A 14,053-nucleotide genomic window follows, 5' to 3' on the forward strand; every position below is an offset into this window, starting at 1 on the left:
GCCGGTGCACTGGGGTCGGCTCCTTCTGCCCCCCTTGTTGGGGGTGGACCAGCCCTGCACACGGCATCACCAGGCTGGGACCAGGGCCAGCTCGAGACCAGGCTTGACTTCCGCCCGGGGAAAAGTCTCTGCTCTTGACACCTGTGTGATCCTACCAGGTGTAAGATATCAACACTGTCTCAGTCAAGGCCCCTGAGGGTCCCCTGCCACCTCACTCACCCCCTCTCCAAGTTCCAGCAACTCAGGGTAAATGGCTGGCCCAGTGGGGCCTTCAGGACCCTCAGGGTTGCGCCCATCCTCCCGAAGAGCCGTGGGAACCCTGCCCGGCTTCCCTCAAAGGCTGTGTGGCCAGTCCTCTCTGTCCTCAATCTGCCAGAGGCACTGGGTGTTGGAATTCCCACACAGCAGTGGTGGCCCTGGGTCCATCCCAGGTCCAAGGTCCAAGGTCCAAGGTCCAAGGTCAAGGTGGCATATGGAAACAGGACCCAGACTAGAAAGAGGGCTTGCATCCACTGAAAAGAAAACTCACTTTTTTGTCGGGCCAGACAGCCACACATAGGCTGGCTCTGCTGAGCTCTAGCTGCAAGAACCCCACGGGCTCCAGGGTCTCCCACAGGGTCCACTGAGCGCAGAGGTTGTCATCCTCCAGCACCACTCCCAAAGGAAGTCAGTGACCAGCCTCTGGGAAGGGACCTCCACCCACACCCAAGCCAGAGCCTCGGGAAACGGGGGCCTGCACATACTTATGCAGGGGGCGATGGGAGAGCGGCTCTGCTGGTAGCCTTTGGCGCAGCGGTTGCAGGTGATGCCGGTCACGCCATCCTTGCAGGGACACTGGCCAGTGGTCTGGTTGCAGGTTTTGCCAGCAGCGCCCACGGGGTGGCAATCACAGGCTGTGGAGGACACACAAGGGAAAGGTCAGTGGGCTGAAGGGGCCGGCGCACACCTTCCCCGGGTCCCACCCCTCGCAGTGGCACCCCACAGGTGCCACCCCAGGGGAAGAGCAGGGTTGGGGAGCAGGCCCAGCCGAGCCCACACACAGACCAGAAACTCTGATAACTGGCCACCTGCCTACCTGGAAATGAGGAAGGAAAAGCACAATGGACTGACTTGAAAGGACTGTTTTGGCCGCAGCACAGTGAAGTTGGGGGGCCCTTCCAAGGGCCAGAGAGGAAGGCAACATTCAAGCATGTTTACAGGAAGGCCAGGTCCGGTCATGAGTGGAAGAGTCAGAATTGGGGGGGTGCACTTCTCTCTATGGGGCAAGTTTGTGCCTTCTCATTCCTCCACCCCCACCAGCAGCTGGCCCCCGAGCTTCCTCGCTGACCCTCTGAGTGGGAGGGACAGCATCTGGACCCTGATGGAGCCCTGGGGTTTGCCAGGTCAGAGGGTACCACGGAGTGGGGGTGTGTGACCTGCCTGGCTGCTGCCCCCCACCTGCTCTGCCCACCCACCACTGTCTGAGGTTCAGGCTTCTGGGTCACAAAGCCCAGGGACTACAGCCCTGGCGAAAGCCACAGTCATCATTTATTTAAACACCTGATTAAATGTGCAAAGACAGGGAGGTGAAGGAGCCCCCTGCCAGGGTCTCATGGAGAGAGAATGGGCAGTGAAGTGAGGCCCTGATTCTTAAGCCAGAGGCCACTGCACGCAAAAGCACACCTCATGTCCATCCTCCTGGTTTGCAAAGGGCTGGAGAGCTAGGGTTGCCCTTTCACTCTGTCACACTGCACCCTGAAGCTCCCTCCCTGCGCCCCAATAACCCAGTTCCAGCAGTGCAGTGGCCAGAGGACACTGGGGAAACATCCCCACTGCAGTGGACTGACTGTCTCCCCCAAACTCAAGCCCTAACCCCCAATACAATGGTATCAGGGGGTGGGGCCCTGGGGACATAATTAGGTTTAGATGCAGCCATGGGGTGGGGCCCCATGGTGGGAGGGGTGCCTTTATGAGAGGAAGGAGAGAAAGCTCCCCAAGTTCGCAGCAAGAAGGCAGCCAGCTGGAAGCGGGCCTTCACCATGCACCGAACCCGCAGGCACCTCCATCTCGGACTTCTCAGCCCCCACAAGGTGAGACGTACACATCCGTTGTCTACATCTCCCAGGCTGTGATGTGTTGGTATAGCAGCCCAAGCTGACCGAGGCTCCCACCCACTCCTGATGCTCGGGCCAGAATGGCTTCACCCAACACAGGCCCCCTGAGTCCCCTGCTCAGTCCTGTTGCCCTGGCTCCAAGCAGAGGACTCGGAGTAGGAGTGGGAAGGGACAACAGGATGAAGGGCGCAACATTCTGCCTCTGCCCCTCCTCATTTCCCCTCCCAAGGTGAGTGGGCTGGGGGTGCCTGCAAGAAGGCATCCTGCTGCAATTGCAGTTGGTGCCACAAGCTGTTATGTGCTTCTGCCCCAAAGGGGAAGACAAAAGCCAAGGAAATAAGTGAGAGGGGAGCTTCTAGAAGAGCGGGACCAGACAGAGCTCCTCCAGCCAGCGCTGCTCTCCGCGCCCGCGTGGGCCTGCCGATGCAGCCCCGGCCCCTTCCTGCCCAGCCTTGCGCCTGGGTCTGGCTGGTGAGAATTGGGGAGAGGAAGGGGGCAGGTGCGGAGAGCTCCCCAGAACTCTTGGAGGGGTGGGTGTCCTGGTTGTGGGAGCTCCCTGACGGGCGAGAAGAGGGCAGCGGACAAAGGCCCAGGGCAGAAGGCCCTGGCGCTGAGCTGGCAGCTGGTGGGCTGTCTGTGGGGTCCTCATGCCGCTGGACCCAGGGGAGGAAGGCGGACTGTCCCCGCTCGCCCCTGGAGATGGCGGGAATCCTTCTGGTGAAGACTTGTCTTCTCACATCTACCCCAAATTCGGGTGAGTTCCCCATTGTTTTTTCTTTTCTTCTTGGTTTTTGCTGTTGGTGTGGTATTGTTTTTGGCTTTTGTTGTTTTGTTTTGCTTTTATGCAGTAAGAACAGACATGGCCTTGGTGTAACTTACGGATGATGTGAGGAGGGGATGTTTGGACATACCATACCGCTGACCTTTCCCTCTGCCCCTTAACCCCACACTGGGGCCAGATGGGCAGTCAAGCATGGGCAGCATCTCTCAGTTGGCCACAAGGAAGCAGAGGCTGCAGCACAGGCTCCTGCTGTCCCAAGCTCCCGACACGGCCCCAGTGGGATGTGGGCTCCTGCCGGCTGCTGGCCCTTGGCCAGCCTCTGCACATTTGCTGGTAGTGCTAAGATGACGCCAGGATGTCCTTCTCACTGCTGACAGAACAGAGTTGTGCACCCTTAACTTCAGGACCCTTGCACTTGGCTGGACAGAGGTCACCAAAGGCTACTTTCTCACTGATGGGTCGCAGAGGACGTCACCCACAGGCGTCACCATGGGTCCAGGTCACCCTTATCGTGGGAGAGCGGCGCAGTGCCACGTGTCCCCCCCTCACAGCTGGTGGCCTCCGGCTGTGCCAGCTGAGGTCGGGTGAAGCTGAGGCCCCGTCTGTGACGGTGGGGCAGCTGCCTCTGCTGGAAAGCAGGCACTTCCCTTTGGTGAAAGTTGGGGGTGCTCTGTGTTGGTGTCCAAATCTTTCTCCTGGGATTCTGCTGAGCCTGACCAGCTGGCCCCTCAGCCTGGTCTGACAGAAGCAGGAGGCTAACTGCTTACCACAAATCGGTGTTGTGAGAGGAGAAGCCACAGGGGTCCCAGAGAGTGGGGGGCAGTGCTCAGAAGTCTAGGCAGGTCCCCTCCAGGGCACGCGCCCCTCAAGGCGGAGAGCTCCGCCAATGCGGTGCCTCTGCCGGTACCTCGAACGCCTCAGCGTGTCCGCGCTCTCCGACAGCCATCAGCCCCGGTGCTCACACCTGCCTGTGACACTGGCATGACCACACAGAGGACGAGTCTGCGAACTGGCAGGGAAACCTGCAGGCAGCCCTGACCACTGTGGCTCTGTGAGCTGGGTGTCCTCCCGCAAACCGAAAGGCCGCCTGTTTGGTTCCAGGTCAGGGCACATGCTTGGGTTGTGGGCCAGACCCCCAGGTTGGGGGCGTGCAAGAGGCAACCGATCAATATTTCTCTCACACACTGATGTTTCTTTTCCCCTCTTTCTCTCTCCCTTCCCCCCCTCTAAAAAATAAATCAAATCTAAAAAACAAAAACAAAGAAAAGCCTGCAGGCAGAGAGAGGCCACGTGGGGGTGGCAGAGGTCCGACCTCTGAAGGCGTCATGGAGGCCTCGCCTCTCGGGATGCGCCCCCACTTCTTATCTGCAAAGAGACATTCATACTTAAACTGCTGAAACAAATGCTAGATGCGTTTTGTAAAGCACAGTCAGATATAATCCTAACAGACTTGTGTTGCCTTCAAAGTAAAAACTTCCCCCAAATCCTATTTATAAGGAAAGTCCAAGTCATCCCTCTGTGCAGAGAAGCGTGTGGGAGAACTGAGAGGCGACAGCAACCCACAGTGGGCTCTGCTGCACTGGGGACAAGGGCGCCCCGCAAGCGGTGTTAATGGAAGGTGCTCTGAGCCACCCGCCCGATGCCAGGGAGGCCCCAGGCCCTGACCCTCAGGGAGAGAATGCCCACGGGACCCTGCTGCATCTCTTCACCATGAGCACGCACAGACACACACAGAGGAACACACGTGAGCACAGACTCACACTCGCGCAGTGGGCAGGGGTAGGACTGAGCCAAGGAGAACAAGGGAACCGGGACTGCGGTAGACTGGAGGTCTTCCCCTTTGCAGGGCGTCTGGTGAGGATGAAGAGAGCCTCCCTGATTCTGAGAACTCGGTCTGGCTCCGAGCATCTTCCGCCACAGGAAGCCCACTGGCGGCTCCCATTTCCCTGGAAGTCAGCCACCTTTTTCGGCAGAGGTCAATCCCTTCCACGGCAGGTCACTTCGTTTGCACAGAGCAGGCAGCACCTGGTCATGGGAAACAATCCACCCCAGGGGCTTCCCACCGCGAGGAGGGTGAGAGCAGGCGGAAGCCCGGGGCCCTGAGAAGGCAGCAGCATTAGGTTTCTCAGGAACCGGGCGGGCTGGAGGGCCTCCAGGTGCAGAGGAAAAGCCCGACAGTCCTTGTTCTGGGCCACCAGACAGGGTCAGGAGCTCAGGGCACACAGACGGTTTTAGGTGGGCACCAGGAGGCCCAGGTCTGGGCCTGTCCTGTTAGTAATACTATGTGACCCTGGGTTAGTGCCTCGCTGGCTCTCAGCTCCAGGCAGCTCACCTGTAAGGACAGAGGTCTACACTCCCACTGAAGTCACTTCCAACTCAACAGCCCAAGGCTTGGTGTCTGCATGGCTCCTGGGACCCAGCATGGCAGCCAGAGCCAGGGCCCAGCATCCCACTGCTGCAGCTTGTGGCCGTATCCTGGCAGCGAGGGCAGGGGAAGTGCTCACTCTCACTGCTGGCCACATCAGGCCTTCTGTCCCACACCCACCAACCGCCCTGCCCAATATCACTGTCTACAAGTAGCACCAGGTCGCCTCGCTGAGACTAGGTTTCCCTGTCGGCTGGGAGGGGCACACCCAGGGTTTCCAATAGCCTTGGCAGAACTGACCCGGAAGGCAGACATTCCTGCCCCCAGGCTGCTGGTCTTGAGCAGCTGCTTTGCCCTCTGTCCTGGACCCCTGGGAGCCCACCAGCCCCGTGAGGGGGCATGCACGCCTCAGGCTGGCCCCTCACTGCAGCTCACAGCGTGGCACCTCGGAATCCTTCCAGGTTCCTATCGGGAGGTCTGGCTACTTTCCCTGAAGACCCGGCTCCTGGGGCCTCCGGGGTCATGCAGGACCTTCGAATGGCAGTGATCCAAGGACGTATGAGGGGGAGCTGGTGTGGGGCCCAGACCCCCTGGAGCAGCTCCAGGCTGGACGGTGGGAGAGGGAACAGCCACAGCACCCATCCTCGCTTTGATGTCGCCAACAGCTGCCACCCAGGCCACCTGCCAGGAGTGAAGGGCAGCTTTGGGCCCAGCGAGAGTTATGGACGGAATCACATGCCCTGCCAGAGTTCAGCTGTTTCAGGTCCTAACCCCAACACCTCAGAGCATGGCTAGGTTTCAAGATAAGGTCTTTAAAGAGGCCACTGAGATAAAGTCATTGGGGTGGGTCCTAACCTGATGTGATGTCCTTCCCATCCTTTAAGAATGAAGTACCCAAACTGCTACCAGGTGTGGGAGATGCCCTTTCTGGTCCACCCAAGGCCTCCCAAGTGCAGACGAGTCAGGCCGCGGAAACAACGGCCTTGCCCTGAATCCCGGCAAGTGGGATTCGGCAAGTGCGGCTGCTCCCTGGGGCCCCCCGGAGGCTGCCTGGGACTCTGGGCCTGGAGGCCACTGCAAGGCAGCCCATCTACCCATGGCACTCGGTTAGGGTGAGACCCTCCGCTGCTCTGGGTAAGAACGGCCATGCACCTGGACACACGCCACAGAGAAAGCAGGAGTGCACCACAGCCGGGGAGCGAACCCTGCCCCCCTCGCACCCCCTCTGACCACAGGCCCACCAGCCCATTCCTGCCCCCAGACACAGGCGCTGCTCTTTCCTCAGCTTCCCCATGGCTGGTTGCTCCTCACACCCCAGGTCTCATCTCAAACCTGTGGCCCTCGGAGAGGTCCCCTGCCCCCACCACCTTGCAGAGTGGTTCCCTTGATGCATACTTTCTCTTTCCCCTCTCCTTATTTCCTTTGTGTAACTCAGCACAATTTATAATACTCCTACTCTTTTCTCTTCTTTGTTTATCATCAACCTTCCCCAGAGGCCAAGCTCCGAGGAAACACATGGGCTGTTGGTCACCACTATAACCCCAGTTACTGCTTACAGCAGGTGCTCAATAAATACTTGCAGAATCAAGGAACAAGCTCAGGCCGGATTTGTTGCCCTCTCCACGGGGGGTTGGGGGGTGGGGGGAGGAGGTTATTGGATTCACCCCATGAACTAGAGGGTAAAAGGAGGGCAAGCGGGGAAGATTGTCCTCTCGCATCCAGAATGACCTGACTGGGAACATTCCCCACCCCTAACTTCTCCACACCAGTGAGGGAGCGAGACAGTGAAATCCACGGACAACCCACGAACTTCACCTCAGCTGTCTATGTCGGCCTCCTCTGCAGCTATGCTTTTCTTTCTCCCAGCAGTTGCTAACAAGGCACAAAAGAATAAATGTTTCAAGTTGCACGACCTCTCCTTTCCCCTGCCACTCTCTCGGATCAAGGTGCAGACAGCAGGAAGTGGAGGGGAGGGGAGCCCCATAATCCCAAACTGGGTTATTTGACCCTCCTGATCTAGTTAACTATAGTCTTCCTGCACCTGATTTACAGCTGAGGGGAAAGGCACAGCTCCTACAGAGGGCTGCCAAGGGGGGGGCACGCAGGGGAGCGAGTCTGCACGCACAGGCCCCAGGCGAGCCGGCATGCAGGGCCCGATCTCTCTCAGCGGCACTTCCACAACCAGGCTCACAGACACGCGGCCCCTCCCCACCTCTCTGCACAGGGTCTGCACAGGGCCTCCACAGGCAGCTGCCGGACACTCATCTCTGCTGTTCAATTCGTGTGTGATTTTTGCTCCCAAAGTGTGTGAATCCTTTATCCAGAGTGCGCAAAGGCATAAGGACACATCCCGGGGCCTTGCCCAGTCTTGTTGGGAACCAGTCTCAAAGTCCATAGTGGGGCCGGGCCTCTCAAGTGAGGGAGGCCTGGCTCTCCCTTGCGCCACTGCTCACCGAGAGAATCAAGGCAACAACCTTCTCCGCTGTGTGTGCAGGCTGGCAACAGCCGGGCCTTCCAGTTACTCTGTTTTCCTCTAATTCAGGGCTGTCAAACTCATTTTCACCAGGGGCCACATCAGCTTCACAGTTGCCTTCAAAGGGCCCAATGTAATTTTAGGGCTGTATAAATGTAACTACTCCTTAACTGTTAAGCAAGAGCTCGGCACTGCCACCAGGTAGAACAAGGTGCCAGGCCAGATAAAACAAGGTGGAGGGCCGGATTCAGCCTGTGGGCCTTGTGTGTGCCACCTGTGCTCTAATTGTATAAATAATCCTACCAGGTAACAGGTATGGAGTGACGCCTCATGCCGGGAACCTCCTCTACATCGTTTCATTTAATCTACACCATAATCCTAGGAGGGAAGAGGAACCACTATTAACCCCACTTTCATCGAAGAGTACACACCTTGCCCAGGGATGGAACTTGAACCAGGGATGGATCGCGATTAAGTCCGAGATCCTTGCTTTTAAAGGCCGTTCATCCCACTGTTGTTGGCTGGGGCCCTCCTGCTACTCTCCTGGCAGCAACAGCTGTTTCCCAAGTGGCACACCCTCCGGGAACTGGGAAGAGAGCAGGCTCAGAGACAGGGGACTGGCACCAGAAAGGTGAAGAAAGGGGCCAAGGATGCCCAGGGGACTGAGACAAAATGCTGGGCTGAAGACCCAGCTCTGGAGCGGGAGGGCCCTGCGGGCGTCCAGGCACTGAGCAGGGACACTTCCTCTGCAAGGACCTCGGGACAAAACCACCCCCGCCTGACTCCTGCCGGCTTGTCCAAGGTCTCAGGTCACAAACTTCCCTGACATAAGACACAGTCCTATTGTGTCAGGGGCTGATAAAATTTTCACTATTTAAAAAGAACACACGGAATGGGTAATGTCAAAGGTAGACGAGACACAAGAGACCATACATCTGAAAAAGACTCATCGATGAGGAGACTGAAGTCTAGAGGTCATGTGACTTGTCCGATGTTCCACAGGCTTTCACCCTAGAGCCAAACCTGGAGATCAGATTTCTGAATCCCACCCCCTTCCAAATCCCCAGGGAACAGGAAAAGGACGCACCCGCAGCGGCCACAGCTGGAGCTGAGCATTGAGCTTCTGACTTCCTCTCTCCCCAGGGACACAGGCCGTCATTGCGCCCTAACAGAGTCCACTCCTTGGGCCTGTGTGGCCTCTGCCCTCTGAGCTGGGAGCTGCTTCAGCCACAGAGTACCTTTCCTGCCCAAGGTGACCAACCCTTTTCCCTGGAAAATGGAAATGGAAATGTGACCAGAGACCCGCAAAGTGAAGAGGCACTCCTGACACTTTTAGGCTTTTGTGGCCTTGTGGGCACCACCTTGGCGTCAGAAAGGGGTGCAGTCCCAGGCTCCTTGCTCTGCCCTGACTCAGCACTCTGATGACCGAATCCAGGCGTACCCACATGTACGCAGGCATGCAGTCTAGCAGCCATATCCACCGCACTTTCAACTGGATGCTGGAAGAGCAAGCTGCACTAGCTGAGCTCCCAGCCTTGCCTGGCAGGACTTAAACCTTTAAAGACTTTTAAATACACACCCTCTCCACCCAGTTTTCATAAAGAGAGCCATAAAAAAGAGAACCTTCAATTCATTGATAGTAAGTCTCTCTCCTCAAAAAGAGTAAACTCCGGGGCCTAGGCCATCTTTCCCGAGCCAAGAGCAGCTGACTGTCCTCATTTCTTACTCTCCCACTGCCCTGGTTCTCAGCCTTGGCTACACATTGGACCCGCCTTCGGAAGCTTTTCAGGTTCCTAGGGCCTGGGTCTCATCCATACCCATGAGTTAAGCCAGACTCTCTGGGGGTAGGACTCAGGCACCAGTAGTTTTGAATCTCCAGGTGGTTCTGAAGTACATACAGCCAAGGGCAAGAACCTCCATGACAAGTTACAGACAAAGGTACAGACACCATCAGTAGCTTCTGTGACATGAAGCAAAATATACACAATGGAACCATTTTACCGTGGGCTAATTGATAAAAGCAAGTTCAGTTCCTGGGACAGCTCGTCAACATGACAAAACGACATCAAACAAAATGGATATTCAGGAACCTGCTGTACTGAGGATGCCCAGATGTGAAGAAAAAGAATCGGGAGTGGGAAAGAAATAGCAAGCGGCCCCAAGGGGGCAGGGAGCCGCAGGGGAAGGCCCGTGGTGCTGGCTCCTCCCCCGACCCCTGACCGAGGTGCCTGAAGAAATGTGGTGGGTAGGAGCACCAAGTGTGTGCAGTGGCCAAGACGGTGAGGGGTGAGGACCATCACAGGCCTCACACCTTCTTGGCAGCCTGCATTCAGCCACATTGACTTCAGCCACTGTGGACTTGAAGGGGGCAGGGCAGTGAGTGAGAGGAACAGGCTGCTCAGTGAGCTGGAAGGAGAGCCCTTTGTGCAGGGATGCTAGATGCCGTGGTTAATTTCTTCATTCTCATCGCAATTCGGTTCACGCGAGGCTCCTGGAATGTCTTTATCCATCACAGATGGTTTGGGAAGATGATAAATTAATATCATTTAAATGGAGGCATGGCTGAAAGGGTTAAATAGCAATGTCTTCTTTGCTAGCTCCAAAGACAAAGCACCCCCCAGTCCATAAAGAAGACAAACGGTAAACAAAACCGCCTGTCTTTGACAGATTCCAAGACGAGTATCATTCACAAACTATTCTGTGGAGAAGAGAGAAATTCATCTCATCTGACTTTGTATAGGACAACAGCCCACGCGGTAATGAGGCCTTCCCAGCGCTGTGAAATCGCGCTGAATAGCCAGAGAGTGCAGCCGCCTGTTCCCCAGGCATGTTTATTACAGCCCTTTGTGCACACCAGCCCCGCCAGCCCCAGGCTGGTTCTAACCCACGGGAGAGGAGAAAGAATCCAACAAATTTGTTGCTGTGAAACTTTCCAAATGGGGGACTGCATAATAACACTTGGAATCTAGTGCCGTTGCTCCAAGCGGTTCTTGTCTGGGTCCACCCCTGCTCTAAACTGAACAAGGTTGGGAGCCAGCCAGTCTCCAGGAGTGTATGGGTGGCCTCAGCCCCCTGCGGGGCTTCCCCCAGGCCCTGGGAAGTCAGGAGGTAAAAAGAGGACCCGGCGTCATTGCTAACCTTCCTCAGGTCAACTGCCAACCCGAGTCAAGAGCCTCAGCCTATTGTCACAGTTCCCCCGTGAAATGCATCTGAAACAGGGTGAAGGAGTGCGGCCCTCGCCTGAGGGCTATGCGGGAGCTCCCTGAGGTCAACCCCAGGAGGCCAGGGCCTTGGGGGTAGCCCCTCCAAATAAGAGTTTGGAAGCCTCTAAGAGCAAACCATCAGAGATCAAAAGATTGGGCCAAATGACCCCACCGAAGGAATCATTTCCTGAAACTGTCCAGCCCTGCAAAGACAAGACAGCAGACTCCATAGGGGTGATGAAGAGACCCCTGTCTGCAGATCTCAAGGGTACACATCCCCCAGGCAGCAACTGAACTGCAGCTGGCTCCTGATGAGATTTCAGGGTCTCTCCTTGGTGAGAAGTGTCCTGTGAGGGAACTGAGGATTAAAAGTTCCCACATCCCCCAAGGGGGTGACACCAGGAAGAGCAGGGCAGAGGGGAGAGATCTGGAACTTTCAAGAGGTACCTTTCCTCACCAGTGAAATGTCAGGACTTCACAGGCCACCTTCTCTTGCTCGCCACTCAGATAGCAGTTCTTTTAGACAGTGTCTTTTTTTTTTACCAATCATGAAGCAGGGCCCCTCAGGTAATGCTTTTTCTCATCAATCAGTGTTAGGACGGGCGAGATAGTGTTTTCCTTAGCCAATCAGGTGGCAGGATCCTGGAAGCATTGTCTTTCCTCACCAATCAGGACGCACTGAGAGTCTCACCCTTTCCTGTCACGTTGCCCCAGCAGCATACACAGGTATGTCTCTGAACAGAATGCATGCATACATTTCTCCTTTTCTGTGGGGTCTTCTCACGGTTCTCCCACCAAGGCTGGGGGCAGCTGCTGTCCAGGGCTAAGAGGGAGGACACAGCCACTAAGGCTGGACACAGAGTATGAAACAGTAAGACAGGACCACACCCTGGTGTGCCTGCATCTCGTCCTCCTGGAAGCTGGGTGTCTTCACACCTTTTAACCAGAGTGGCAGAGCCCCAGAGGACAATCTGCAGGTTCCCAGAATTCTGTGGCTTCTGGACATCTCACTCACCATAGCGAGAGGCCACAAGGGGCCCTTACCCTGCCCCCAACCTCAGCAACAGAGGAGAGGGAGGGGTGGCAAATGGCAAGATGGCCAAAGCCCTGTTCCTTCCTGTCTCTCCAGGGGACAAGGGGACAAGCCTTTCCTGTGACAGCAGAAACCAGAAACTGGCATGACAGTAAGTGGCTACTGCCCTTCCACACAGAGCCAGGACCTTCTCACCCACCGGCAGATTTCTCCATTTATCCAGCTGAGTGACCACTTTTGGTTAATATTTCTTGGCCAAATCCCCAGGAAATCAATGTGCAAGCAGTTGTTTACAAAACCCTGGCTTCAATTTCTTCCGTGAATGAAACATAATAAACACCTGGGCATAGGTGAGGGAGCTGGACACCTTCCAATTATGTCCTCCAGAAACCCAAAGCCCTCTGCCCCGGTCACGCCTCTGCTCACGCCTGCCTGCCACTGTAGGTGTCTCTTGGATGCCTTGGCCCAGGCCACCCTTCTCAGTCTCTGTTCAGGCTCCTGGAAGATTCTCACCTGCATGAGTTGTTTTTGATGTGGAAATAGCCCAACTACCTTTATGCTTAAATTTCTCTTGACAACCACCAGAGGCAGCCTGAAGTCCACAGATCTGAAAGGAGAGCTTGCCTGGAACCACCTGTTCCTTTGGAATCAGAGGGATTTCTCCCAGAAGATGCCGACTGGGAAGCTGTTTGTTCGGAGCAAAGCATTCCACTGGAGCAAGGCTGGCTTCATGGGCCCCGTGCTCACAAGGACACATGCTTGGCTGAAGCTCCGCTGTTGCCATTTTGAAATTCCTAGTAACTCCTGAACGAGAAGCCCTGGCTCTTCATTTTGCTGGTCCTACGCACAAGTGCCCAACATCTGGTGGATTTCCCGTGAGGACAAAGATACTTTGGCTTCATCCAAAGGTGAGGCAGCAGCCACAGACGGTTTCTCTACTGCAGCTCATCATCTGGGCCTGAGTCCACCACGGCTTGGGTCTCTCAAGTGTCACAGCCCTGTCTGTGCTGGATTGTGGCCCAAGAGCCCTCAGAGACATCCTCTTGGGCAGCCGTGCTCACAGCAAGCCCTGGCTCCAGGCCCCAAATTCTGCACCCGGAGAGCCCTGATTCTCCGAAGTGCTAATGTGGGGCCAGGGGCCCCACTCCCGCCCCAAGGCTATGAAATTCCCTGGCATTTCATGGGCTCCGTGGCGTCACCTCTGCCATGCTTCATGTTTGTTAGTGGGAGAAAACAGCAGAAAGTTAAAACGTTAGTGCTTGCTCCAGTGAATGAAAATAGATTCTTCCGGCTCCCTTTAATTTTTTGTCCTGAGAAGTAAAGCTATTTGCAGGTGGATTAAATGTTCCTTCTGAGACCCTGCCCCTGAAGCCGGCAGCGCAGCGTCTGTGTCTGCGCGACCGTTGGGGGGTGGGGGGGAGGAGCGTGCACACATCCAAAGAAATCTGTCTGCCTGGTTTTGGTAAAATAGAGCCCTTTGTGCCACGGTAAGCCTGGTGAACGTGACCCCGGCCCTGTGGTATGCGACACACCTGTGCGGAGGGACAGGCAGCTGGGAGGGGGCGGGGCGCCCCCCCCCCCCGCACCCTTGCAGAGATCACACCTTCCCCTTTCTTCTCCTTGGAGTCATTTCTCCATCGCCCCTTTGTTTCAGTCTACACCTCCGAATACCAGGGGGCCCTGCGTGCACGTGTGTGATCATCAGAAAAAGAAAGAGAAAAGAAATGCTGAGCAAAGAGAGGGAGGCTGGTGTGGCCAAGGCCCCGCCCCCACCGCCTACCTTTGCAGGCCTTCCGGTGGGTGATGGGCTTGCCCATGTCGCGGTAGTAGCCCTCCTTGCAGTAGTGACAGTGGCGGCCGGCCGTGTTGTGGCGGCAATTGAGGCAGACGCCCCCGCTCTTGCGACCTGACAGCTTGTAGAGCTCCATGTTGAAGCGGCAGCGCCGGGCATGCAGGTTGCAGCTGCAGGCTGTGAGGAGGTGGGGAGAGTCGTCAGGCAGGGGCACGGTGGGGGAGCCTAGGGAGACCCTGCCCCCTAACCCCCTCCTTCCCGCAGGCCAGGGAGAGCTGCTCGGGCTCCCCCGCCCGTATCTGCAGGCTTATGG

General features: G+C 56.5%; 1 protein-coding gene across 5 annotated transcripts in view; it reads right to left on the minus strand.

Moving 5' to 3' along the window:
* The window catches only part of NTN1 (netrin 1), a 192,747-nt gene that overhangs the window by 53,720 nt on the left and 124,974 nt on the right, over nt 1–14,053 (minus strand). For all 5 annotated transcript variants that reach the window (XM_037164958.2, XM_037164960.2, XM_053672681.1 and 2 more), the window contains exons 3-4: nt 13,729–13,917; nt 744–893 (exon numbers count right to left, since the gene is read on the minus strand). In XM_037164958.2, the coding sequence (XP_037020853.2) occupies nt 744–893; nt 13,729–13,917 (339 nt within the window). The remainder of the gene's footprint in view (nt 1–743; nt 894–13,728; nt 13,918–14,053) is intronic.

Source organism: Artibeus jamaicensis, unplaced genomic scaffold (genome assembly GCF_021234435.1).
Source record: "Artibeus jamaicensis isolate MK-2021 breed Jamaican fruit bat unplaced genomic scaffold, CSHL_Jam_final contig_781, whole genome shotgun sequence".
Lineage (NCBI taxonomy): Eukaryota > Metazoa > Chordata > Mammalia > Chiroptera > Phyllostomidae > Artibeus > Artibeus jamaicensis.